This window comes from Anomaloglossus baeobatrachus, chromosome 11 (genome assembly GCF_048569485.1).
Source record: "Anomaloglossus baeobatrachus isolate aAnoBae1 chromosome 11, aAnoBae1.hap1, whole genome shotgun sequence".
Taxonomy (NCBI): domain Eukaryota; kingdom Metazoa; phylum Chordata; class Amphibia; order Anura; family Aromobatidae; genus Anomaloglossus; species Anomaloglossus baeobatrachus.
In genome coordinates, this window is record NC_134363.1 from 50,943,845 (window position 1) to 50,971,373 (window position 27,529).

The 27,529-nt window shown below is 50.8% G+C and overlaps 1 protein-coding gene across 1 annotated transcript in view; it reads left to right on the forward strand.

The window, feature by feature from the left end:
- KIF18B (kinesin family member 18B) overlaps positions 1-27,529 on the forward strand; it is a 193,655-nt gene that overhangs the window by 105,245 nt on the left and 60,881 nt on the right. The window contains exon 10 of the mRNA XM_075328348.1: positions 15,589-15,715. Within this exon, the coding sequence (XP_075184463.1) occupies positions 15,589-15,715 (127 nt within the window). The remainder of the gene's footprint in view (positions 1-15,588; positions 15,716-27,529) is intronic.

Here is a 27,529-nt window from a genome sequence, read left to right on the forward strand (position 1 = left end):
CAAGCTAGGAAGCCCACGTCTGCTAAGATCTACCACAGAACGTGGAAGATATTCTTATCCTGGTGCTCTGCTCAGGGGGTGTCCCCCTGGCCATTTACATTGCCTACGTTTCTTTCCTTCCTGCAGTCTGGGTTGGAAAAAGGTTTGTCGCTCGGCTCCCTTAAAGGGCAAGTCTCAGCGCTATCTGTATTTTTTCAAAAGCGTCTAGCACGACTTCCTCAGGTACGCACGTTCCTGCAGGGGGTTCGTCACATCGTCCCTCCGTACAAACGGCCGTTAGACCCATGGGATCTGAACAGGGTACTAGTTGCTCTCCAGAAGCCGCCCTTCGAGCCTCTGAGGGATGTTTCACTTTCTCGACTCTCACAGAAAGTGGCCTTTCTGGTAGCGGTCACGTCTCTTCGGAGGGTGTCCGAACTGGCAGCGCTGTCATCTAAAGCCCCCTTCCTGGTGTTTCACCAGGACAAGGTAGTGCTGCGCCCGATCCCGGAGTTTCTACCTAAGGTGGTATCCTCCTTTCATCTCAATCAGGATATCTCCTTACCTTCTCTTTGTACTCATCCAGTTCATCGGTATGAAAAGGATTTGCATTTGTTAGATCTGGTGAGAGCACTCAGAATCTACATTTCTTCAGCGCTCCATTGGGAGACCCAGACGATTGGGTGTATAGCTACTGCCTCCGGAGGCCACACAAAGTATTACACTAAAAAGTGTAAGGCCCCTCCCCTTCTGGCTATACACCCCCCGTGGGATCACGGGCTGCTCAGTTTTCAAGCTTTGTGCGAAGGAGGTCAGACATCCACGCATAGCTCCACTGTTTAGTCAGCAGCAGCTGCTGACTATGTCGGATGGAAGAAAAGAGGGCCCATACTAGGGCCCCCAGCATGCTCCCTTCTCACCCCACTTTTGTCGGCGGTGTTTGTAAAGGTTGAGGTACCCATTGCGGGTACGGAGGCTGAGGCCCACATGCTGCTGTCCTTCCCCATCCCCACGAGGGCTCTGAGGGAAGTGGGATCTTACCGGCCTCCAGGCTCTGAGGCCGGGCTCCATCCACAGACCCGGAGATCCTGCTGGAATGGAGCGGAGTATCGTCAGGGACAAGGCCCTGCAACGTTAAGGTACTCTGTGTCCCCGTATGGATCACACGCAGACACACCGCAGCATTGCTGGGTGTGTTTGTGCGCCGGAGACAACAGCGCTGCGCGCTTGGGGCTATTACTCACAACAGCTCGGCTGTGTGAGTTTATGTATGGGGAACGGCCGCGCCGGCCGCCGCTGGCTGTTTTACACTGCGGCGCGGCTGGGACTTGTGGTGCGCCGGGGACTTCCGCGCTGACCGTGCTTATACGACGGCAGCGCTTATAAATCGAGTCCCCGGCTTTTGCGGCCTAGTTTCGTTCCCGCCCCCAGGCCTGACAGTCAGGGTAGGGGCGGGACGCTGTGCAATACATCAGCGCCGGGGTCTGGAGTCTACTTTACATTCTCCAGCCCCCTCACTGGCAACATTGGGACGCCAGTTTCCCGCTCTTGGCTGGGGCACGCCCACGGCACGCCCCTCTTCACAAGACGCCGGCAGCCATTCCTGCAGGCAGTCTGCGCTGAAGAAGGGAGCAAACGCTGGGGGACCTAGACAAGGAATGCGGCGACCGCACAACCGTTTTTTGAGGGCGGTAAGCAGCACCTAGGTGCTGACCCCACTAGTGCCACAGTGTTTTTTCTGCGCATTATGCTTGTACCTATGTTTGCACTGTACGGTCGCTTATTGGCAATACCCCCTAGATTGCTCTGAGGCAACAGCACAGGCCTTCTATGCTGCTTGTACCGCAAGTGAGGCAGATCTACCGGCAGTCTCCACTGTTCTCCATTGTGTGCAATGTTCGGTCACTGCCAGGGACAGCCACCTGTGAACACTGTCCAAGTGATGGGGACAGAGTTTGCAATTTTTGCTGATAAAATGTTTGTGACTATGACCAAACTTCTAGAAGCTTTGCAGTCCAGACCGGTGACTCAGACATAGGCACTTTCCATGGTGGCCCAGGAGAGCCACCTGTGTATACTGTCCAGGTGACGGGGACAGAGTTTGCAGTTTTTTGCTGATCAGATGCCTGTGACTGTGACCAAAACCATGGGCACTGTTGAATCAATGCTCCCCGGTCCCCCTCAGTTGGAACTAATCCGTGCTCCAAGGGGGTCCCATACATCCCGAGCTGAAGGCGCTGACACGGACGACAGTCCTAGACAGCCTAAGCGAGCTCGCGGGGAGAGACCCTCGACTTCACACGCTGGTCAGGGTCTCAGCGAGAGGATTCTCTGTATGAGGAGGCAGAAGTAGCTGATCAGGCCTCTAAGCCTGAGACCGCTCTCAATCTGGATGCTCCTGATGGTGACGCCATAGTGACTGTTCTCATAGCGTCCATCAATAGACTGTTGGTTATTTCTCCCTCAGCCCCTCCAGTGGAGGAGTCAGCTTTACAGGAGGAATTCCTTTTCAGGTATCCCAGGCGTAAATTGAGTACGTTTTTTGGACCACTCTGACTTCAGAGAAGCAGTCTAGAAACACCATGTTTATCCAGACAAGCGTTTCTCCAAACGTCTTAAGGATACAGGTTATCTCTTTCCCCCTGACGTGGTCAAGTGCTGGACCCAGTGTCCAAAGGTGGATCCCCCAATCTCCAGGCTTGCGGCTAGATCCATAGTTGCACTGGAAGATGGGACTTCACGTGAAAGTGCCAGACAGATGGACCTCTGTTGATATCTGTCTAGGAGGCTATCGGCGCGTCGTTTGCGCCGACATCCACAGCCGTATGGACACTCCAAGCTATTTCAGCTGGTTGTGCGCAGGTGGACACTGACACACGTACATCTGTGCCGCAAGTGGCGTCCTTAACCTCGCATATGCCTGCATTTGCGACTTACGCTATTAATGCTGTCCTGGACTCTACGAGCCGTACGTCAGTGGCGTCCGCCAGCTCCGTAAGTTTACGCAGAGCCTTGTGGTTAAGCGAATGGACGGCAGATTCTGCTTCCAAAAAAGTGCTTAACCAGTTTGCCATTATCTGGTGACCGACTGTTTGGTGAACGATTGGATGAAATCATTGAACAGTCCAGGGGTAAGGACTCTTCCTTACCCCAGCCCAGATCAAACAAACCCCAACAGAGAAAGGGACAGTCGACGTTTCGGTCCTTTCAAGGCTCGGGCAGGGCCCAATTTTCCTCGTCCAAAAGGACTCAAATGGATCAGGGGGGCTCAGATTCCCGGCGGGCTCAATCACGCCCAAAGATGGCAGCCGGAGGAACCGCTACCAAGGCGGTTTCCTCATGGTTTCAGCCTTCTCTCTCCGCATCCTCGGTCGGTGGCAGACTCTCCCCCTTGGCGACATTTGACTGCCACAGGTCAAAGACCGGTGGGTGAGAGACATTTTGTCTCACGGGTACAGGATAGAGCTCAGTTCTCGTCCTCCGGCTCGATTCTTCAGACCTTCCCCACCTCCCGGCCGTGCCGATGCTCTTCTGCAAGGGTGCTCCCTAAGGGCAGAAGGAGTGGTACTCCCTGTTCCAGGAACAAGGTCACGGTTTTTACTCCACTCCGTTTGTGGTGCCAAAAAAGGACGGCTCTTTCCGTTCCGTTCTGGACCTAAAACTGCTCAACAAGCACGTGAAAACCAGGCGGCTCCGGATGGAATCCCTCCGCTCCGTCATTACTTCAAGGTCTCAAGGAGATTTCCTAGCATCATTAGACATCAGGATGCTTATCTCCACGTGCCGATGACTCCAGAGCACCAGCGTTTTCTATGATTCGTTATAGAAGACGAGCATCTTCACTCAGAGTCACTCTGTGATTCCTTACTGGGACGATCTACTTGTCAAGGCACCCTCTCAAGGGGCATGCCAACACAGCCTGAACGTTGGCTAGAGACTCTCCAGAGTTTCGGGTGGATCATCAACTTTTCAAAGTTGAATCTGACACCGACCCAATCATCTGACATATCTTGGCAGGGAGTTCTTGCTCTCTCAGCGGTAGTGAAGCTTCCGCTGGACAAACAGTGTTCACTACAGACAGGGGTGCAGTCTCTCCTTCAAGGCACTCACACCCCTTAAGACGCCTCATGCACTTCCTAGGGAAGATGGTAGCAGCAATGGAGGCAGTCCTTTTCGCGCAGTTTCATCTGCGTTCACTTCAATGGGACATTCTCCGCCAATGGGACGGGAAGTCGACGTCCCTAGACAGGAACGTCTCCCTTTCTCAGACGGTCTAGGACTCTCTTCAGTGGTGGCTTCTTCCCACCTCATGGTCAAGGGAAGTCCATCCTACCCCCATCCTGGGTGGTGGTCACGACAGACGCGAGTCTGTCAGGGTGGGGAGCAGTTTTTTCTCCACCACAGGGCTCAGGGTACGTGGACTCAGCAGGAGTCCACCCTTCAGATCAATGTTCTGGAAATCAGGGCAGTGTATCTTGCCCTGCTAGCCTTCCAGTCGTGGCTGGAAGGCACACAGATCCGAATTCAGTCGGACAACTCCACAGCGGTGGCATACATCTACCACCTAGGCGGAACACGCAGTCGGCAAGCCTCCCAGGAAGTCCGGCGGAGTCTGATGTGGGTGGAAGACAGAGCATCCACCATATCCGCACATCCCAGGCGCAGAAAACTGGGAAGCAGACTTCCTCAGTCGCCAGGGTATGGACGCAGGGGAATGGTCTCTTCACCCGGACGGTTTTCAGGAAATCTGTCAACGCTGGGGGAGGCCGGACGTCGACCTAATAGCATCTCGGACAACAACAAGGTTCCGATTTTCATGGCGCGGTATCACGATCAAAGAGCTCTGGCGGCAGACGCCTTTGTTCAGAATTGGTCGCAGTTCCAGCTACCCTATGTGTTTCCCCCTCTGACACTGCTGCCCAGAGGGCTACGCAACATCAGGTCCGTTTGCCGCCGCGCCATCCTCGTCGCCACAGACTGGCCGAGGAGGTCGTGGTACCCGGATCTGCAGCATCTCATGGTCTGCCAACCGTGGGCACTACCAGACCGGCCAGACTTACTGTCCCAAGGGCCGTTTTTCCATCTGAATCCTACGGACCTGAACCTGACTGTATGGCCATTGAGTCCTGGATCCTAGCGTCTTCAGGATTATCTCAAGACGTCATTGCCACCATGAGACAGGCTAGGAAACCGACGCCTGCCAAAATCTACCACAGGATGTGGAAGATATTCTTCTCTTAGGCTCTGCTCAGGGAGTGTCTCCCTGGCCATTTGCATTCCCTACTTTTCCTTCCTTCCTACAATCTGGTTTGGAAAAAGGTTTGTCGCTCGGCTCCCTTAAAGGACAATTCTCAGCGCTATCTGTATTCTTCAGAAGCGCCTAGCACGACTTCCTCAGGTACACACGTTCCTGCAGGGGGTTTGTCACATTGTCCCTCTGTACAAACGGCCGTTAGACCCATGGGATCTGAACAGGGTACTAATTGCTCTCCAGAAGCCGCCCTTCGAGCCTCTGAGGGATGTTTCACTTTCTCGACTTTCACAGAAAGTGGCCTTTCTGGTAGCGGTCACGTCTCTTAGGAGAGTGTCCGAACTAGCAGCGCTGTCATCCAAAGCTCCCTTCCTGGTGCCTCACCAAGACAAGGTAGTGCTGCGCCCGATTCCGGAGTTTTCCCTCAGGTGGTATCCCCCTTTCATATCAATCAGGATATCTCCTTACCTTCCTTTTGCCTCATCCAGTTCATCGATATGAAATGGATTCGCATTTGTTGGATCTGGGGAGAGCACTCAGAATCTACATTTCCCGCACGGCGCCCCTGCGCCGCTCGGATGCACTCTTGTGCTTGTCGCTGGTCAGCGTAAAGAGTCGCAGGCTTCCAAATCCACCCTGGCTCGATGGATCAAGGAACCAATTCTTGAAGCCTACCGTTCTGCTGGGCTTCCGGTTCCATCGGGGCTGAAGGCCCATTCTACCAGAGCCGTGGGTGCGTCCTGGGCATTACGGCACCAGGCTACGGCTCAGCAGGTGTGCCAGGCAGCTACCTGGTCGAGTCTGCACACTTTCACCAAACATTATCAGGTGCATACCTACGCTTAGGCGAATGCCAGCCTAGGTAGAAGAGTCCTGCAGGCGGCGGTTGCCTCCTCGTAGGGAAGGGCTGTTTTGCAGCTCTAACATGAGGTATTAATTTACCCACCCAGGGACTGCTTTTGGACGTCCCAATCGTCTGGGTCTCCCAATGGAGCGCTGAAGAAGAAGGGAATTTTGTTACTTACCGTAAATTCCTTTTCTTCTAGCTCCAATTGGGAGACCCAGCACCCGCCCTGTTTCCTTCGGGATTTTTGGTTTGTTCGGGTACACATGTTGTTCATGTTGAACGGTTTCAGTTCTCCGTTGTTCCTTCGGATTGAATTTGTTTAAACCAGTTATTGGCTTTCCTCCTTCTTGCTTTAGCACTAAAACTGAGCAGCCCGTGATCCCACGGGGGGTGTATAGCCAGAAGGGGAGGGGCCTTACACTTTTTAGTGTAATACTTTGTGTGGCCTCCGGAGGCAGTAGCTATACACCCAATCGTCTGGGTCTCCCAATTGGAGCTAGAAGAAAAGGAATTTACGGTAAGTAACAAAATTCCCTTCTTCCCGCACGGCGCCCCTGCGCCGCTCGGATGCACTCTTTGTCCTTGTCGCCGGTCGGCGCAAAGGGTCGCAGGCTTCCAAATCCACCCTGGCTCGATGGATCAAGGAACCAATCCTTGAAGCCTACCGTTCTGCCGGGCTTCCGGTTCCTTCAGGGCTGAAGGCCCATTCTACCAGAGCCGTGGGTGCGTCTTGGGCATTACGACACCAGGCTACGGCTCAACAGGTGTGCCAGGCAGCTACCTGGTCGAGTCTGCACACTTTCACCAAACATTATCAGGTGCATACCTATGCTTCGGCGGACGCCAGCCTAGGTAGAAGAGTCCTGCAGGCGGCGGTTGCCTCCTCGTAGGGAAGGGCTGTTTTCCAGCTCTAACATGAGGTATTAATTTACCCACCCAGGGACTGCTTTTGGACGTCCCAATCGTCTGGGTCTCCCAATGGAGCGCCGAAGAAGAAGGGAATTTTGTTACTTACCGTAAATTCCTTTTCTTCTAGCTCCAATTGGGAGACCCAGCACCCGCCCTGTTTCCTTCGGGATTTTTGGTTTTTTCGGGTACACATGTTGTTCATGTTGAACGGTTTTCAGTTCTCCGATGTTTTTCGGATTGAATTTGTTTAAACCAGTTATTGGCTTTCCTCCTTCTTGCTTTCTTCAGCGCTCTATTGGGAGACCCAGACGATTGGGGTATAGCTACTGCCCTCCGGAGGCCACACAAAGCACTACACTAAAAAGTGCAAGGCCCCTCCCCTTCTGGCTATACCCCCCCGTGGTATCACGGGTTCTCCAGTTTTCAAGCTTTGTGCGAAGGAGGTCAGACATCCACGCATGGCTCCACAGATTTTAGTCAGCAGTAGCTGCTGACTATTTCGGATGGAAGAAAAGAGGGCCCATATAGGGCCCCCAGCATGCTCCCTTCTCACCCGTGGATGGTGTTGTAAGGTTGAGGTACCTATTGCTGGTACAGGGGCTGGAGCCCCACATGCTGTTTTCCTTCCACATCCCCTTGTAGGGCTCTGTGGAAGTGGGATCCTGCCGGCCTCTAAGCTCTGACGCCGGGCTCCATCCACAGACCCATAGCACCTGATGGATATGGAGCAGGAGTACAATCAGGGACAAGGCCCTGCATCATACAGGTACTCTGTGTCCCCGGCAGGCACAGGCACACTCCGGGCTGGCTGGGTGTTGTAGTGCGCCGGGGACCGTAACGATTGAGTTGGTGTTCCTGCAGTTTACTGGGGGACTTTTGTGTTGTGGGAACGCAGCGCCGACCCCCACTGGACCGGCGGCGCTGCTGTGACTTGTAGTGCGCCGGGGACACGCCGACCGCGCTTTTACGGCGGCGGCGTTTATAAATCCAGTCCCCGGCTTTTGCGGCCTAGCTCCGCTTCGTTCCCGCCCCCACCCTGTCAATCAGGGTAGGGGAGAGACGCTGTTTCGCAGCAGCGACGAGGGCTGGAGCCTGATTTACATGCTCCAGCCCTCTCACTAGGCACAGAGGGAAGCAGGCTTCCCGCTCTTAGCCAGGAACGCCCAGGGCCCGCCCCCCCTCCTCCCCCAGGACGCCGGCAGCCATTACATGCAGTCTGGCTAGAGGAAGGACGCAGGGCTCTGGGAGACCTGGACTAGGGGGCTTTTGGAGACCACACACCCGCTCTTAAGCGGGCGGTAAGCGGCATTTCAGCTGGCCCCTCTAGTGCCTCAGTGTGCATTGGTGTACTGTGTCACCAGATATATATATTTATTTATTTCTTGCACTGTGAGGTCGCTTCCTGGCTGGATACCCCAGATCGCTCTGAGGAGGCAGCAACATGTCATCCACAAAACGCAAGGCTGCCAAGGCTAGGGCTGTGTACACTGCGTGCGCTGCATGTGGGGCTGCTCTACCAGCAGGTTCCAAAGACCCCCATTGTGTGCAATGCTCAGATCCGGTGCTGCTTCGCCAGCCGGAGTCCGGAGGGGTAGTGACCCAGGCTGAGACGCTTGTAAGTCCTGCCCCGGTGTCAGGGACAGACTTTGCAGTTTTTGCTGAGGGAATGTCTGTGACTATGGCAAAAATCCTTGAAACTTTGCAATCCATGACTGGGGCTCAGTCTATGGACACGGCGAGATCTCTGTCCTCTAATCCCCCTCAGTTGGAATTAATCCAGACTGCAAGGGGGTCCCCGGCTTCCCAGGCTGAGTATTATGACTCAGATGATAGCCCCAGCCACCCTAAGCGAGCTCGCTGGGAAAGACCCTCAACGTCATCACACTGCTCAGGGTCTCAGCGCAATCAGTCGCCCTGTGATGCGTCTGAAGAGAGTGATCAGGAGTCTTATCCTGGAACCCCTCTCAATCTGGATACCCCGGATGGGGACGCCATGGTAAACGAGCTTATCTCAGCCATCAATAGACTGTTGGATATTTCTCCCCCAGCTCCTTCTGCAGAGGAGGCAGCTGCAGAGCAGGAGAAGTTTCGTTTCCTCTATCCCAAGCGTAAATTGAGTGCTTTCTTGGATCACTCTGACTTCAGAGAGTCAATCCAGAAACACGACGCTCATCCAGAAAGGCGTTTCTCTAAACGTTCTAAGGATACACGTTTTCCTTTCCCCCCTGATGTGGTCAAGCGCTGGACCCAGTGTCCAAAAGTAGACCCCCCGATTTCCAAACTTGCAGCTAGATCCATAGTTGCAGTGGAGGATGGCGCTTCACTTAAGGATGCCAATGACAGACAGATGGACCTTTGGTTAAAATCTGTCTATGAAGCTATCGGCGCGTCGTTTGCTCCAGCATTCGCAGCCGTATGGGCACTCCAAGCTATTTCAGCTGGTTTAGCAAAAGTGGATGCTATCATACATCCAGCGGTGCCGCAAGTGGCGTCCCTTACCTCGCAGATGTCTGCGTTTGCGTCTTACGCTATCAATGCGGTCCTAGAATCTACCAGCCGCACCTCAATGGCGTCCGCCAATTCGGTAGTTTTGCGCAGAGCCTTGTGGTTAAAGGACTGGAAAGCAGATGCTGGTTCCAAAAAATGTTTAACCAGCTTGCCTTTATCTAGAGATAGACTGTTTGGCGAGCCATTGGCTGACATCATTAAACAGTCCAAGGGTAAAGACTCTTCCTTACCCCAGCCCAGATCAAGCAAACCTCAGCAGAAAAAATGGCAGCAGAGGTTTCAGTCCTTTCGAGGTTCGGGCAAGACACAATTCTCCTCGTCCAAAGGGACTCAGAGGACGCAAAGAGTCTCAGATTCCTGGCGGGCTCACGCACGCCCCAAGAAAGCAAATGGAGGAACCGCTTCCAAAGCGGCTACCTCATGACTTCCAGCCCCCCCCTCCGCATCTCCGGTCGGGGGCAGGCTCTCCCGCTTTTCCGACATTTGGATGTCACAGGTCAAAGACCGGTGGGTGACAAACATTTTGTCTCGCGGGTACAGAATCGAGTTCAGTTCTCGTCCTCCAGCTCGGTTCTTCAGAACCTCCCCACATCCAGACCGAGCAGATGCCCTGCTGCAGGCGGTGGACTCCCTAAGAGCGGAAGGAGTAGTGGTTCCTGTACCGCCTCAGGAACAAGGGCGAGGGTTTTACTCCAATCTCTTTGTGGTTCCAAAAAAGGACGGCTCGTTCCGTCCTGTTCTGGATCTAAAGCTGCTCAACAAACATGTGCACGCCAGACGGTTCCGGATGGAAACCCTCCGCTCTGTCGTTGCCTCAATGTCTCAAGGAGACTTCCTTGCCTCAATAGACATCAAAGATGCTTATCTCCACGTGCCAATTGCTACAGAACATCAACGTTTTCTACGTTTTGTGATAGGAAACGACCATCTTCAGTTCGTAGCTCTGCCATTCGGTCTGGCGACAGCCCCCCGGGTCTTCACCAAGGTCATGGCGGCGGTGGTAGCAGTCTTGCACTCTCAGGGACACTCGGTGATCCCTTACCTAGACGATCTACTTGTCAAGGCACCCTCTCAAGAGGCATGCCAACTCAGTCTACATGCTACGCTGGAGACTCTACAGACGTTCGGATGGATCATCAACTTTCCAAAGTCGAATCTGTCACCGTCACAGTCGCTTCCTGCAGGGGGTCTGTCATATTGTGCCCCCGTACAAGCGGCCGTTAGATCCATGGGATCTGAACAGGGTTCTAGTTGCTCTCCAGAAGCCGCCTCTGAAGGAAGTTTCCTTTTCTCGCCTGTCACAGAAAGTGGCGTTTCTTGTTGCGATCACATCGCTTCGGCGAGTGTCGGAGCTGGCAGCTCTGTCATCCAAGGCTCCCTTCCTGGTGTTCCACCAGGACAAGGTAGTGCTGCGCCCCATTCCGGAGTTTCTCCCTAAGGTCGTCTCCTCGTTTCATCTTAATCAGGATATATCCTTGCCTTCCTTTTGTCCTCATCCGGTTCACCGGTATGAAAAGGACTTACGTTTGCTGGATCTGGTGAGAGCACTCAGAATCTACATTTCTCGCACGGCGCCCATGCGCCGTTCCGATGCACTTTTTGTCCTTGTCGCTGGTCCGCGCAAGGGGTTGCAGGCTTCTAAAGCCACCCTGGCTCGATGGATCAAAGAACCAATTCTAGAGGCCTACCGTTCTGCGGGGCTTCCGGTTCCTTCAGGGCTAAAAGCCCACTCAACCAGAGCCGTGGGTGCGTCCTGGGCATTACGACACCAGGCTTCGGCTCAACAGGTGTGCCAGGCAGCTACCTGGTCGAGTCTGCACACTTTCACCAAACATTATCAGGTGCATACCTATGCTTCGGCGGATGCCAGCTTAGGTAGAAGAGTCCTGCAGGCGGCAGTGACATCCCCGTAGGGGAGGGCTGTTTTGCAGCTCTAACATGAGGTATCTCTTTACCCACCCAGGGACAGCTTTTGGACGTCCCAATCGTCTGGGTCTCCCAATAGAGCGCTGAAGAAGAAGGGAATTTTGTTACTTACCGTAAATTCCTTTTCTTCTAGCTCTTATTGGGAGACCCAGCACCCGCCCTGTTGTCCTTCGGGATTTTTTTGTTGTTTGCGGGTACACATGTTGTTCATGTTGAACGGTTTTTCAGTTCTCCGACGTTATTCGGAGTTAATTTGTTTAAACCAGTTATTGGCTTCCTCCTTCTTGCTTTGGCACTAAAACTGGAGAACCCGTGATACCACGGGGGGGTATAGCCAGAAGGGGAGGGGCCTTGCACTTTTTAGTGTAGTGCTTTGTGTGGCCTCCGGAGGGCAGTAGCTATACCCCAATCGTCTGGGTCTCCCAATAAGAGCTAGAAGAAAAGGAATTTACGGTAAGTAACAAAATTCCCTTCTTTGCACTAAAACTGAGCAGCCCGTGATCCCACGGGGGGTGTATAGCCAGAAGGGGAGGGGCCTTACACTTTTTAGTGTAATGCTTTGTGTGGCCTCCGGAGGCAGTAGCTATACACCCAATCGTCTGGGTCTCCCAATTGGAGCTAGAAGAAAAGGAATTTACGGTAAGTAACAAAATTCCCTTCTTTTTTTTTTCTCTACGGACATTTTCTGCAGCGATTTGAAGCGCACGTGTGCTCTTCAGATCGCTGCAGAAATTTCTGCAGGGCTAGTACGTAACGTGCGCACATAGCCTAAGGGCTCACTGGTGGTGGCCGCAGCTTATAGTCGCCACATCTGCTGACAGGTTCCCTTTAAAAATGACACCTCTCTTGTAATAATCCGATGAGCCAGCGCTGAGAAATCAAGCTTTAAAGCCACATGTATAATTAGCCTGGAAGTGCCTGGGGGCGTGTCCTTGCACTTAAGAGCACAGTGACACGCCCCCAAGTGCACTTCCTGGCTAATTTGCATGCGGCTTCACAGCTTGTTTTCTCATAGTTGGCTCACCGGATTACTACAAGAGAGGCGTCATTTTTATTGTTGTGCTCGGATCTATACAGCCAGATAAAAACGTTTAGTCGGTAAATCATCCCTCTAAGTTCCCAATGGTTGTATTTATAGTGTAACTATGTTGCAGGTGACCACTGCAAACAATCGCTTCCTAGTCTCTGTGTAACCACAGCTTCAATATTAACTGAGCGTTTTCCCTTGCAGTCAGTAATCTGATGCGTCCCATAGATCACCCGGCCCCTTCCTATATGTCCTCCTGTCCGCAGTAGTTACATTCTCATTTATCTTGTCTGCCGCTCACATGTCCGTACTCCACGCGACGCTCTTCTCCCATCCACTGTTATTCTTAACGACAGGAACGTTCCACCCAGGGAATCTGGGATTATTTAGCCAAAATGTGTTACATATGCATCAGCTGCAGGGCTTCGGAAACATTTCTCCTTTAAGTTTCTGTTCGCTCCCTTTTATTTCTGGCCATTAACATCGAATCTGGAACAAGTAAAACAACAAAATAAAAGCGAAAAAATGTATAAAATGAAAATCAGGGGTAAGCAGGGGGCGCTGGGGAATGTGCTTTGTTCTCTTAGAAAAAAAAGCCAATCTAAAATGATTTTTCTTTCTATTTTCTTTCATGGAAAATAGATTCTTGGTCGGGGGATGTCGTTTTTGACGTTTCTTTCATAACGGCGGTTATTGAACAACTGCCTAATATTGTAGGACGATCAACCTATTACTGCACCCCTTACCCCCCCAACTCCTTACAGAGGCCATATTTATCTGTGGACGTTCCCTATTTCTACCATAGGGGTTGACGGAGAAGCATCTGGTCTCGGATTACTTATTGTGTCGTCTTCTGATGTGCAACTGTACATGAAGCATATCGGTCCGGATGTTTTTACTTTGAGTTTGACATTTTTATCAGGTGCGCGCCTGCTCCCCCCCATCCCCCACATACATTTTACTTGTAATATATCTATTCACTAGTTAAAAACATCTGTGGAAAGGATTAAAGCGACCATCCATCCCCAGATACAGGATTTTCCTATACGTTACTTTACCTGCTGTCCTTCTTTTGATCTCTGCTGCATCCATCTAAATTCTCTGTGCCCAAAATTAGGAGCACCGACTACACTCGCCCCTTCACTGGCGTTCGACCTCGGCACTATCGACGTTGCTGCTGGTTCATCCCATGGCAGGGAAGATGTTTTAACTTTCCAACTGCCGTGGCCATTTTGGACAACGAAAAAAGTGCCTCTGAATCTCAGAAATGTCACAACAAGGATCCAATAGAGGGGACCAAGTATGGTGTTTACCATACTGACATAATGGGGCCTCCTTGGTAATTGTGACTTGATGTAATTGAGGCAGATTGGTTATTTAGGCGTGAACCCGGACAGCCTGGATGCGAGTGATCACTGCCACTCATTGGGCACATGTCACAATGACTTTTGGAAAGTGGAGAACCGGGACTCCTAAGCTGTCCCTCAAGCTAGAGGACCCCATGCTATCCATAACATGTAGAAAAGGACAGCTCCTCCAGGGTGATTAATAAAGATTCATCTTTAATCCATATGCAAAGTTTCGACCAGTACAGCGGTCTTTTGCAAGCATGAAAAATCTCCGGGATACTTCTGATGGTGGAGAGACCTGAGTCTCCTTCCTGGCCCTGTTCCTGACTAGTCCTGATCTGATTTCCCCTCCTTCAAGGAGAGACGGGACAGGAGTGTGTTGAAATCACAGATAGACAGAGAAGTGAAAAAACAAAAACTCTGTCACACAGCACACACACAAATGTAAAGACAATAAGAGATTCAGGAGGATAAACAAGAGAAGGAAGGAAGCAACAAAACAAGGGTAAACTCCTTAACCGCTCCAAGCAATAGACACAAAAAATCTTTCTGCAGAGAGTCTGTGACGCCACATCTCACAGACCAACATAGAATAAACTTTAGCTGACATGGGTAAAAGGATTCCACCAGCATAAATAGGAGGGGGAGCAGATGTGATAAGTCTCCCCACAACATGTGATTTAAAGGAGCAAGCGGACGAGCAAAGATTAACACAGCAGGCCGATGCCCAGCAGAAAAACCATTGGGCGAAGTGTCAGAATCTGTAATCTGAACAGACTCCAGAGCCACCTTGACAGTCAGCGGAGTTTGTGCAAAACTGTGTGACAGTACAGTGCCTATTGAAGAGGAAAAAGTGCAAAGGTTGTTTCTTGGTGGTTATCTTTCTCCTACCTTTTGTCTAGTGGTGATTAAGAACAGGAACAAGCCCCTCCATACACATTAGATGACATTTGGCCGACCATCTGGGCGTCTCCTGACTGTCACTCAAGAGATGATGTCCGAGGAGAGAAGGAGCGGGCAGTTGGAGTTTCAACACTCGACTTGTTGTTTTTTTTTCTCTGGAAGGGTAAACTGCTTCCAGTCTTCTCCTCTAACCCCATTGAAAACACATGAACACTCACCCAAGCTGAGAGCTCGAGTGTATGGGGGAGTCGGGAGAGATAGCCGTCGGGCGTATGTTTGCTCGGCAGACCGACAATTTCATATATGACCAGTTTAACGCATCACTGCGGGACGAGACCATCAACAGTTTGTTTTAGGTATGGAGACAGGCCTCTGCATAGGAGCTGTGGACTCAAAATAGTAGTATGTTTTCATTTTGATCTCAGTACTAACATGACACTTTTTGTAATATACCTTATTAGAAAAATCGGCTACTTTCTGCTCCTGGACTGATCATTCATTCTAAATTCATGGGTAAAATCTGTAAAATTATGTATTCAGTGCAGTCAGATTCTTAAATTCCTGATATAGGAAGTGACAGTTGGTGCTCATAAGAGTCTACGGAGGGGGAGGAGCTAGAGACGGAGACAAACATTCCGCTGCCAGTTCCGTAACGGCAGTTACAATTTAAACCAAGCCAATTTGTAAACACTGTGACACTCTTCTGGGCTCCCATAATGCACTGCTTTCTGGTAAACAGGAACACTATATAATGTCATATAGCTCAACAGCGTATACATTTTTATATAGAATTTTTTTTTTCTGTATGGTCATCATGTAAGATCAGTTTTCTGACATTTTTGGATGATTATTATACTATATCATTACTATTTCCTTTTTTTTTTTCCAGTTTGGAAGCCCCTTTAGATACATCAAGTCCTGAGCATGTCTGGAAGAAGCGGCTGCAGCCCCTGAGCGAGCTGTCCTCAGAGCACTTACATTACAAGCGGCGGTACAAGGAGAAGAGAGAAAATCGGGTAAATGGAAATAAAATATCTAAATATTATGTGTTTCCCGCTCTGGGCGACCCCATTTTAATAGCTTCACTGCCCATCATAAAAAAATCCCCCTGTAGCCCCCCACAAATACTTCATAAAATCATAAAATCTCCCGCTATGTATGCTAATCCTTGAGTGAGGTGCAATGGGCGTCCTACTTTGCGGCTCCTGTCCCCCTCCTTTCGGCGATGATCGCCGTCCTTTGATGATTGACGTGAATGACACCTCCAACGCTATCTACTTAGCAGAGAAAAATTTCGCGTCTGCGTGTGCTGATTTTCGCACTTCACTCTGTCCTACTGCGGACAGAGCCAAAATATCAATGCGCACGCATGCACTGGCCACATTTTTCTTGCTTCCCATTACCAGAAGCGAGAGTTTGCTCCGCGATGTGGATGGGCAGCACGGTGGCTCAGTGGTCAGCACTGCAGTCTTGCAGCACTGGGGTCTTGGGTTCAAATCCCACCTAGGACAACATCTGCAAGGAGTTTGTATGTTCTCCCCGTGTTTGCGTGGGTTTCCTCCGGGGTCTCCGGTTTCCTCCCACACTCCAAAGACATACAGATATGGACTCTAGATTGTGAGCTCCAATGGGGACAGTGTTCCTGATGTATGTGAAGCGCTGCGGAATATGTTAGCGCTATATGAAAAAAAAATAATAAAGATGATGCAGGTGACATCATCCACATCGCCAGGCAAAATCTCGCACCTGCGCAGAGAACTGGTCGGCTCACGCCGGAGGCATCGTCCATATCAATCATCAAAGGAGGACAGCATAGAAGATATGAAGGTGGCAATGGATGGACTTTACAAAGATCTGAATGTTCATATATGCATTTAATTTTTTCTGTGGGGGAGGTCGATTTCTCTTACTAGATATGACTATATTTTTTTACACCTGTATTGTAATGTTAGGCTCCTCAGCTTTTTGTTTCCCAACACATGGCATACACATCGGATTGGTCCATAGAGCTGTAAAGACCCTATTGACAGCGGAGATCTCTAGAACACAGGACAGATTTTAAAGGGGGGGCTTCAGGGCTACACAAATAGGTTGCCTTTTCCATAACCCCTTTAAGGCTATGTGCGCACTAGGCGTTTTTACCCGCGGATTTACCTGCGGTTTTGCTGCGGAAATTTCTTGAGAAATGTTTGTAATCTTTCTGCAGACATTTCCCAGCAAAACCTATGGAAAAAAAAAATAGCTGTGCGCACACTGCGTTTTTTTTCTCAAGAAAATTCTTTGTGAAGATTTTCTTGAGAAAATTTCCTGAGAAAATGTGCCTGTCACTTCTTTTCCGCAGGTACCTGCGGAATACCCCCGGTATTTCACTCCATTCACTGTAATGTAATCGCGAAATACCGCGGGTATACCGCAGGTAGCAAATGATGTGCGGTATACCCCCGGTATAGCCGCGATTTACCTGCGGTAATGCTCATCGCTGCCTGCGGTTTTGCAGGAAGTGATGTCCTTATGACAGAAGAGGAAGCGGAGAAGAGTAAACACAGACGTCACACTCCCTGGACGCCGCACAGAAGCACTTCCGTGTGACCTCCGGCGGGTGCCTGTGCAGTCTGTGTCCCGCTCCGGCCCCGCGGCTGCCAGCACAGCAGTGTCAGTGTCTGCCCGCAGTGTCAGCAGCTTGTCACCCTGCAACGCAGGCAGACACTGACACACAGCAGTGCGTGCAGCCGCGGGGATGACGGGCCCTGCTGTCAGGAGGTGAGATGAGATCATTACCTGCGGTGACGATCTCCTGCCTCCTGACGTCACCGCTGTCACTGCCGTCTATGCCCGCGGCCCGAGACTGTCACTAGCGGTGACGTCACAGGCTCTCGCGATATTGCTGTGAACGCGGCGGGCATAGAAGGCAGTGACAGCGCTGATGGCAGGACTGCAGGAGATCATCACAACAGGTAATGATCTCATCTATCCTCCTGGCAGCAGCGCTCGTCATCCCCTGCAGTGACCTGGCCTATTGATGTTAGCTCAGGTCACTGCATTACTCTCCCAGCCAATGGGGAACATTCTGTTCTTCATTGACTGGGACAGTGACTATGGTATGGATCGTCGTGGGACCCCCCTCCTTATTGGATTACGCCGGACCCAGATTTCATTGTTCTTGTCAATAAATTGGTGAAAGGGAATGTGGGGAGTGTTTTTTCATATAAAACTTTCTTTATCGTTCCTATGGGAGACCCAGACCATGGGTGTATAGCTTCTGCCTCCGGAGGACACACAAAGTACTACACTAAAAGTGTAGCTCCTCCCTCTGAGCTTATACACCCCCTGGAGAACCAGATCTAGCCAGTTTATCGCTTTGTGTTCAGGAGGCATACATCCACACATACATTCTCATCTGATTTTTGATTTTTGGAAAGAGTTTGAAGAAAAGCGGGTCCAAGTCTGGACTCCCGGCATGTCCCTTCTCACCCCACTGTGTCGGCGGTGTTGTTAAGGTTGACTCCAAGGCTGGAGCCTTACATGCCGCGCTCCTTCACCATCCCTCCTGGGCTCTGGCTTGAAGTGGGAGCCAGCACGGTCTCCATGCTTGGCAGGAGACCGGTCTCCATCCGCAGCCCTTCAGGACCCTGCTGGACCGGAGCACTCATCCCCAGGGACCCTGCGTCTCAGCAAGCTAAGTACCTGAGACGTTTATATATTGGGGGTACCTGTACTTTAGTGTTGTGGGAGAGTGTGCTGATTGTGTTTTTATGACATTTCCGGCAGGTTCTCTGGCTGTCGCCTGAGAACCGCGCCGATGGTGCCTGCGCGTCGGCCGCGCCGCTCAAATTTAGGCCCCGGCTTCGCTGGAGGCCTAGTTTCGGTTTCACTGCCCTCGCATGTCACTCATGCAGAGGGACAGGCTCGGCTCCGCCCGGCGGCCATTCTGCACAGGGAAGGGACACTCCCCACTGCAGTGTGTCACCTCCCCTGTAGGTCTCTATGGCCCTCCAGATCCCGCTCCTCAGCAAGTCCCGCCCCCTCTCTTCGCTCCGGCGGCCATTTTCTCAGCGTTCTCTCTGCATTGCAGCGCTGGTCTGCAGCATCTCTGCTGAGTTGCTGTGCTTGGGGGTCCGGGCTTCGGGATCTGGAGGGCACACAACACCGCTCCAGCGGTCTGGTAAGCCACAACCGGCTCCGGTTGTGGACCTCTGATTATACTCTCTGGGGTTCATTCTCTGGCAGAGCCCCCACTCCAGCAGCATGTCTCACACGAGTAGCAAGGCTCCAAAGCTGTATTCAGTATGCACTGCATGTAAGCTCCTGCTGCCTGAACCGAGCATATTCCCACATTGTGATGCCTGCTCTAACCTGGCGGTGCCTCAGCCTGGAGTCTCACCCCCAGTGGTCTCTCAGGCTGCTCCTGCTCCTGTGGCTGAACCCCCGGCTTGGGTAGAATCATTTTCTAGGTATATCTCCCAGTCTTTTGCTGACTCCATGGGACTTCTGTCCAGGACTTTGCTGAACATGCATCAGCCCCTTTCACAGGGTGCCTCTGCTGCTAGGGGTCTCTCAGGACCGGAGCTCACAGAGGATTCATCATCTGGTCCCAGACCCCGTCCTCCTGAGAAGAGACGCAGGGTTCCCTCTCCTTCCTCGTCCCGCGGCTCTGATTCAGGAGCTGTCTCGCAGGACGAGGAGGATGCCTTTACGGGGGGCTCGGAGGTTAACTCCATGTACCCCATTGATCTGTCCGAAAGTGACTCAGATGTTAGTGATTTGATTGCGTCCATTAATTCTGTACTGGATCTCAATCCGCCAGTATCAGAGGAGCAACCCTCTCTGGCAGAAAAGCACCAGTTTACCTCGCCTAAGAGGTCAAAGAGTGTGTTCTTTAGCCACTCCAGTTTTCAGGCCGCTGTGACCAAGCCCAGGGCCTGTCCTGACAAACGCTTCCCAAAGCGTGGTTCTGATGACCGCTTTCCCTTTCCACCTGAGGTGGTCAAGGAGTGGGCTCATTCCCCAAAGGTAGACCCCCCCCCCGGTGTCTAGACTCTCAGTCCGGACCGTTGTATCGGTGGCTGATGGCACCTCTCTTAAGGATTCCACTGACCGCCAGATTGACCTTCTGGCCAAATCCGTATTTGAAGCGGCGGGGGCTTCGTTCTCCCCGACTTTTGCAGCAGTGTGGGCTCTCAAAGCCATCTCTGCTTCTCTAGAGGGGATGCATTCCCTGCCAGGGAATCTCTGCCCGAAATGGTTACCTTAACTTCCCAAGCTTCATATTTTTCATCCTATGCCATGTCTGCCATGCTGGAGGCTTCTCACCGCACTGCGGTGGCTTCGGCTAATCCCCTCGCTATCCGCAGGATCTTGTGGCTTCGAGAGTGGAAGGCAGATGCTTCTTCAAAGAAGTACCTTGCTGGACTCCCTTTTGCTGGTTCCCGGCTGTTCGGTGAACAGCTGGATGAAATTATTAAGGAAGCTACTGGCGGGAAGAGTACTTCCATGCCACAAACCAAAACCAGGAAACCTGTCCAGGGCAGGAATCAGTCGAGGTTTCGTTCCTCCAACTGGTCCTCCTCTAAGCCCTCAGCCTCGTCCACTAACTCAGCCAAGGACCAGAAATCCAACTGGCGCCCAAAAGCGCGTCCACAAAAGACCGCAGGAGGTGCTGCCGCCAAGGCAGCCTCCTCGTGACTATCTGTCCGCGCCAGCAACGTCTTTAGTCGGTGGCAGGCTCTCCCACTTTGGCGACGCGTGGTTTCAACACGTCTCCGATCAGTGGGTGAGGGATATCATCTCCCACGGCTACAGGATAGAATTCTCTTCCAGCCCGCCAAACAGATTTTTTCTGTCCACTCCCCCCTGCTCCAAGGCCGCCGCCTTCTCATAGGCAGTGGCATCCTTGCAGGCCAACGGAGTAATTGTACCGGTTCCCGCCCGAGAACGGTTCAGATGTTTCTACTCAAATCTCTTCCTAGTCCCCAAAAAGGACGGTTCCTTCCAGCCCATCCTGGATCTCAAGCTTCTCAACAAGCATGTTAGTCTCTGCGATCAGTCATTGCCTCAATGACCCAAGGGGATTTCCTGGCATCCATCGACATCAGAGATGCCTATCTGCATGTGCCAATTGCAGTTTCACACCAGCGTTGGCTACGTTTTGCAATCACAGAGGAACATTTCCAATTCGTGGCTCTCCCCTTCGGATTGGCCACAGCTCCTCGGGTATTCACCAAGGTCATGGCAGCAGTGATTGCGGTCCTGCACCTACAGGGCTTGGCAGTGATCCCTTACCTGGACGACCTTCTAGTCAATACAAAAAAAAGACAGTTTGCGCTCTGATAATGCTAAAGTATGGAAACCATGAATGTGTGAACATGGACCTGCATTACTGCTAAGGAAAATCTAAGAAAAATGAGATATTTAGCATATAAAAATGGCCATTTGTATATCTGCCCAGTTGCCCCTTCACGGCATATGTCGTAACTGGGTACCTAACGCTATTCTGAAGCCTCTCTCTGGGTTAAAAACCTCCTGTGTATGGGCACGTAGGAACCTGCTATATAGAATGAGATTACCTGTGGCAACTGGGGTTCTTGACCTTCTAGTCACGGCTTCATCCAGCGTGGACTGTCAGCGGAGTGTCTCGCTCACTCTCGCCACTCTCGCCCAATTCGGGTGGCTTGTCAATCTTCCCAAATCCACTCTGACTCCGACCCAGAGTCTCACGTACCTAGGGATGCAGTTCGAGACTTTGCCGGCACTTGTGAAGTTGTCCTTAGTCAAACAGCAGTCCCTCCAACTGGCGGTGCGCTCTCTGCTGAGGCCCCGCCGTTATTCCCTCAGGCGCCTGATGCAGGTGCTGGGTCAAATGGTGGCGTCAATGGAGGCTGTTCCCTTTGCCCAGTTCCATCTGCGTCCCCTGCAGCTGGACATTCTCCGCTGTTTGGACAAGCGGCCTTCCTCCTTGCACAGGTTAGTGGCTCTGTCGCCACAGACCAGGAGCTCTCTTCAGTGGTGGCTTCGGCCCCTCTCTCTGTCCCAGGGGCGCTCCTTTCTGGCCCCGTCCTGGGTGATCCTCACCACGGATGCCAGTCTATCCGGCTGGGGAGCGGTATGTCTCCACCACCGAGCGCAGGGCACTTGGACTCCGTCCGAGTCAGCCCTTTCGATCAATGTGCTGGAAACCAGAGCCGTGCTTCTGGCTCTCCTAGCTTTTCACCATCTGCTGGCGGGCAGGCACATCCGAGTCCAGTCGGACAACGCGACAGCGGTTGCCTACATCAATCACCAAGGCGGGACACGCAGCCGCCTGGCAATGTTGGAGGTACAACGCATCCTTCAATGGGCGGAGGACTCCAAGTCCACCATATCCGCAGTCCACATCCAAGGCGTGGAAAACTGGGAGGCAGATTATCTCAGCCGTCAAACCGTGGACAGTGGCGAGTGGTCCCTGCACCCGGCAGTTTTTCAGTCAATCTGCCGCAAATTGGGCACTCCGGACGTGGACCTAATAGCATCCCGTCACAACAACAAAGTTCCCGTTTACGTGGCTCGCTCCCACGATCCTCAGGCATTCGCCGCGGACGCTCTGGTTCAAGAATGGTCCCAGTTTCGTCTGTCGTACGTGTTTCCCCCTCTAGCTCTCTTGCCCAGAGTCCTGCGCAAGATCAGAATGGAGGGCCGTCGAGTCATCCTCATTGCTCCGGACTGGCCCAGGCGAGCTTGGTACCCAGACCTGCTCCTTCTGTCCGTAGAGGTGCCGTGGCATCTTCCGGACCGTCCAGACCTTCTCTCACAAGGTCCGTTTTTCCGCCTGAATTTTGCGGCTCTCAAATTGACGGCGTGGCTCTTGAGTCCTGGATCTTGACGGCTTCTGGTATCCCTCCTGAAGTCATCTCCACTATGACTCGGGCCCGTAAGTCTTCGTCCGCCAAGATCTATCACAGGACTTGGAAAATTTTCCTGTCCTGGTGTCGCTCTTCCGGCCATCCTCCTTGGCCATTTTCCTTGCCAACCCTTCTGTCCTTTCTACAGTCCGGTCTGCAGCTGGGACTGTCCCTCAACTCTCTCAAGGGACAAGTCTCAGCTCTGTCAGTGCTGTTCCAGCGGCGTCTCGCCCGGCTGGCTCAGGTCCGCACCTTCATGCAGGGCGCGTCTCAAATCATTCCGCCTTACCGGCGGCCCTTGGATCCCTGGGACCTCAATTTGGTTCTCACGGTTTTGCAGAAACGCCCCTTTGAACCTCTTAGGGAGGTTTCTTTGTTTCGTCTTTCACAGAAAGTGGTCTTTCTAGTGGCCATAACTTCCATCAGGAGAGTCTCCGATTTGGTTGCGCTCTCTTCGGAGTCACCTTTTTTGGTTTTTCATCAAGACAAGGTGGTTCTCCGTCCGACTCCGGACTTTCTTCCTAAGGTGGTCTCTCCTTTCCACCTTAACCAGGACATTACCCTACCTTCCTTTTGTCCGGCTCCTGTTCATCGCTTTGAAAAAGCGCTGCATACTCTGGATCTGGTGCGTGCTCTCCGGATCGATCTGTCTCGCACCGCTGCTCTTAGGCGGTGCACTTCTCTTTTTGTGCTAACCACAGGTCGGCGCAAGGGCCTCTCTGCTTCTAAGCCGACCTTAGCCCGTTGGACTAGGTCGACCATTTCGGACGCCTACCAGTGTTCTCAGGTGCCTCCCCCGCCGGGGATCAAGGCACACTCGACCAGAGCTGTCGGTGCCTCTTGGGCTTTCAGGCACCAGGCTACGGCTCAACAAGTCTGTCAGGCTGCCACTTGGACTAGCGTGCATACCTTTTCATAGCACTACCAAGTGCATGCTCATGCTTCGGCAGATGCGAGCTTGGGCAGACGTATCCTTCAGGCGGCTGTCGCCCATTTGGGAAGTTAGGTTCTGCCTACTTCTCAGTTTTCTGTTTATTTCCCACCCATGGACTGCTTTGAGACGTCCCATGGTCTGGGTCTCCCATAGGAACGATAAAGAAAAACATAATTTTGTTTACTTACCGTAAATTCTTTTTCTTATAGTTCCGTATTGGGAGACCCAGCACCCTCCCTGTTGCCTGTTGGCAATTTCTTGTTCCGCGTGTTTTCACCGGCTGTTGTTGTTGAGAGAGTCTCCTGTTGTTCCGGTTTTTGCTCTGTTTTTATTTGTGGGTGGCTATTCTCCTTCAGCTTTTGCACTAAACTGGCTAGATCTGGTTCTCCAGGAGGTGTATAAGCTCAGAGGGAGGAGCTCCACTTTTTAGTGTAGTACTTTGTGTGTCCTCCGGAGGCAGAAGCAATACACCCATGGTCTGGGTCTCCCAATACGGAACTATAAGAAAAAGAATTTACGGTAAGTAAACAAAATTCTCTTTTTTCATCTATCCATCTTTCCCTCTATCCATTATCTGTCTATCAATTTATCTATCTATTATCTATATTATTTATTACAGTTCAGCATAAAAAAAACGCAGGGACCAACACGCGGCAAAAGCGCATGCGTTTTTCCCGCGGTTTTGGGGCGTCTTTTACCGCAGGTGCGGTAATCTTCAACTCCCAGAAATTTCTCAAGAAATTTTCTTGAGAAAAATCACTTTTCTAGTACGCACATAGCCTTAAAGGGTTTTATCAAATGTGCCGTGAAGGATACCAATTACCGGTCCTTCTATAACAACACCCCTATCGATCGCTTGGAGGTACTACCATAACGGTGGCGGTGGATTTAACAATAAATATGGCAATTGCTTATTTTAGAGCAAATTTTGGAAAAGTGGGTGGAAATCGTGAGCGCACATATTTTTTGCACCTTGCAGTCCTTTCTCCGTAGTCTGGAATAGCCATATCCCGATGGTTATTTATGAGTGGACAGGAAGTACAGGTACAATATGGCTGACGTATGAGAAGACTTGGCGGCTGTGATTCCCCCTGACACTGTGATTTGTACATCTCGGCTTCAGTCTCTGCACTTTCTTTCAGACATGTCGGAATTTCTCCTGAATGTGTGGATACATTTATGTAGGGTGTGGGAGTCGTGGGCCTGCTCGGCACGGAAATCCTCCCCTGATTTATAGGGCACTGCAATCCCTTCTGTTCTCTCGGTGTGCCAGTCCACTTATCACCTGTCTAATTCTCCAGACAGGAGGTAATGATTTTCATATGATCCGATGTATTACAAATCACTACAGACAGCTCGACACCGCAGAAAGAAATGCAGCTTGTCTCCAACTGGGCAGATCTCCCTGGATTCTTCTTGGCTTAAATATTTCAGTAAGACGCGATAAAGAATTTTTTTCTTACTCTTTTAAAAAATAATAAAAAAAATAGTGATCGCCAAAAGTAAAAATCTTTTTCCTCTATTTTGCATTTATAAAAGGAAACAAAAAATCAAATTGTATAAATAAATAAATTGACACTATAAGACAATATTGCATTTGTGCAAATATGGTGTACCCTTATTATATACTAGCTGTACTACCCGGCTTCGCCCGGGTTAATAACTGTTGTTAACAAAATAGAATGATTAACATTCCCGGGATAGAATGTATAAATAGAATGTATTAGCTCCCGGGATAGTAACTGTCTCTCTGTTTCTCTCCCATTCTCTGTCTGTCTCCCCCTCTGTATATATCTCTGTCTTTCTCTCTATCTCTTTGTCTGTCTCTTTCCCTGTCTGTCTCAATCTCTTTCCCTGTCTGTCTATCTTTTTCCCTATCTTTCTATCTATCTCTGTCTCTTTCCCTGTCTGTCTCTTTCCCTCTTTCCCTCTGTCTCTTTCCCTGTGTCTGTCTTTCTGTCTCTTTACCTGTCTTTGTCTGTCTCTTACCCTGTCTGTCTCTTTCCCTTTCTTTCCCTGTCTGTCTGCTTCCCTGTGTCTCATTGTCTATGTCTCTCTTTCCCTGTCAGTCTGTCTCTTTGTCTGTCTCGTTGTGTCTGTCTCTTACCCTGTCTGTCTGTTTCTTACCCTGTCTGTGTCTGTCTCTTTCCCTGGCTGCATTGTGACACGCCAACTTTCCATATAAGGGCGTGGCTGCGCATTCTTCTGAAGTTCTGGCTGCACTGTGGCTCCCAGCTCCATTTGCTTTAATGGAGGCAGGTTTTTTGGCGAATAACTGTAAAGCGCGGGGTTAAAATTTCCCCTCAAAACATAGCCTATGACGCTCTCGGGGTCCAGACGTGTGAGTGTGCAAAATTTTGTGGCTGTAGCTGCGACAGTGCAGATGCCAATCCTGGACGCACACACGCACACGCACACGCACACGCACACACACACACACACACACACACACACAATCAGCTTTATATATTAGATTTTTCCAATAGCGGTCACCGATGGTGGATAGATGGCTTCCATCAACAAATCACGATGCCAAATACTCAACCCTTTGTCCCATAATGACAGATGTTAGAGAACAAGCAAACTGTATAAAAAAGAGAAGATAATCCGCTCATGCAGAATAAAGACGTCCCTCTATGCACGGAGAGTCTTGCAGCATGGCAAGTATCCAAGTAGGAAAAAAATCCTTAAATAGTTTATAGAAGAACCGTTAAAATCCAACCCAACATCTAAGAACTGCTGACGCGTTTCAGACTTCTTTACACATTGCTAGCATTGAGTAAAGATGTCTGAAGTGCATCTGCAGCTCCTAAAATCCAATCTAACATCTAAGAACCACCAATGCGTTTCAGACGTCTTTACGAATGCTAGCGTCGAGTAAAGACATCTAACATGCGTCTGCAGCTCTTGAAACACAATCCAACCCAACATCTATGAACCGCTAACACGTTTCAGACATCTTTACGCATTGCTATCGTCAAGTAAAGACATCTTAAATGTGTTTGCGGCTCTTAAAATCCAATCCAACATCTAAGAACCTCTAACGTGTTTTAGATGTCTTTACGCATTACTTGCAATGAGTCAAGATGTCTGAAATGCGCCTGCGGCTCTTAAAATTTAATCCAACGTCTAAGGACCGCTAATGTGTTTCAGCTGTCTTTACGTATTGCTAGCATTGAGTATAAGGTGTCTGAAACGTGTCTGAAGTTCTTAGGTGTTGGATTTTAATGGATCTTCAATAAACTATAAAGAACCACTGACACGTTTCAGATGTCTTTACGCATTACTTGCAATGAGTAAAGATGGCTGAAACGCGTGTGCAGTTAGGTGTTAAATTAAATGGACTTTTAATGTACTACAAAGCATCTCTTGACACGTTTCAAATGTCTTTGCGCTGTGCTAGCTTTGAGTAAAGATGTCTGTAACGCGTCTGCCGTTAGGTGTTGGATTGTATTTTAATGGCTCTTCAAAAACTACAAAGAACTGCTGACGCGTTTCAGATGTCTTTACATATTTGCAATGGGTAAAGATTTCTGAAACGCGTCTGCTGTTAGGTGTTGGCTTTAATGGACCTTTAATATACTACAAAGCATCTGACGTGTTTCAGACGTCTTTACTCTGTGCTAGCATTGAGTAAAGAGGTCTAAAATGTGTCTGTAGTTCTTAAGTGTTGGATTTTAATGGATCTGCAATAAACTATAAAGAACCACTGACGCGTTTCAGACATCTATACACATTGCTAGCTTCAAGTAAACATATCTGAAATGTGTCTACGGCTCTTAAAATCCAACCCAACGTCTAAGAACCGCAAACGCGTTTCAGAAGTCTTAACACATTGCTAGCGACAAGTAAAGATGTCTGAAACGCGTCTGTGCCTCTTAGGGCGGCACGGTGACTCAGTAGTTAGCACTGCAGTCTTGCAGCGTTTGGGTCCTGGGTTCAAATCCCACCAAGGACGACATCTGCAAGGAGTTTGTATGTTCTCCCCGTGTTTGCGTGGGTTTCCTCCGGGTTCTCCGGTT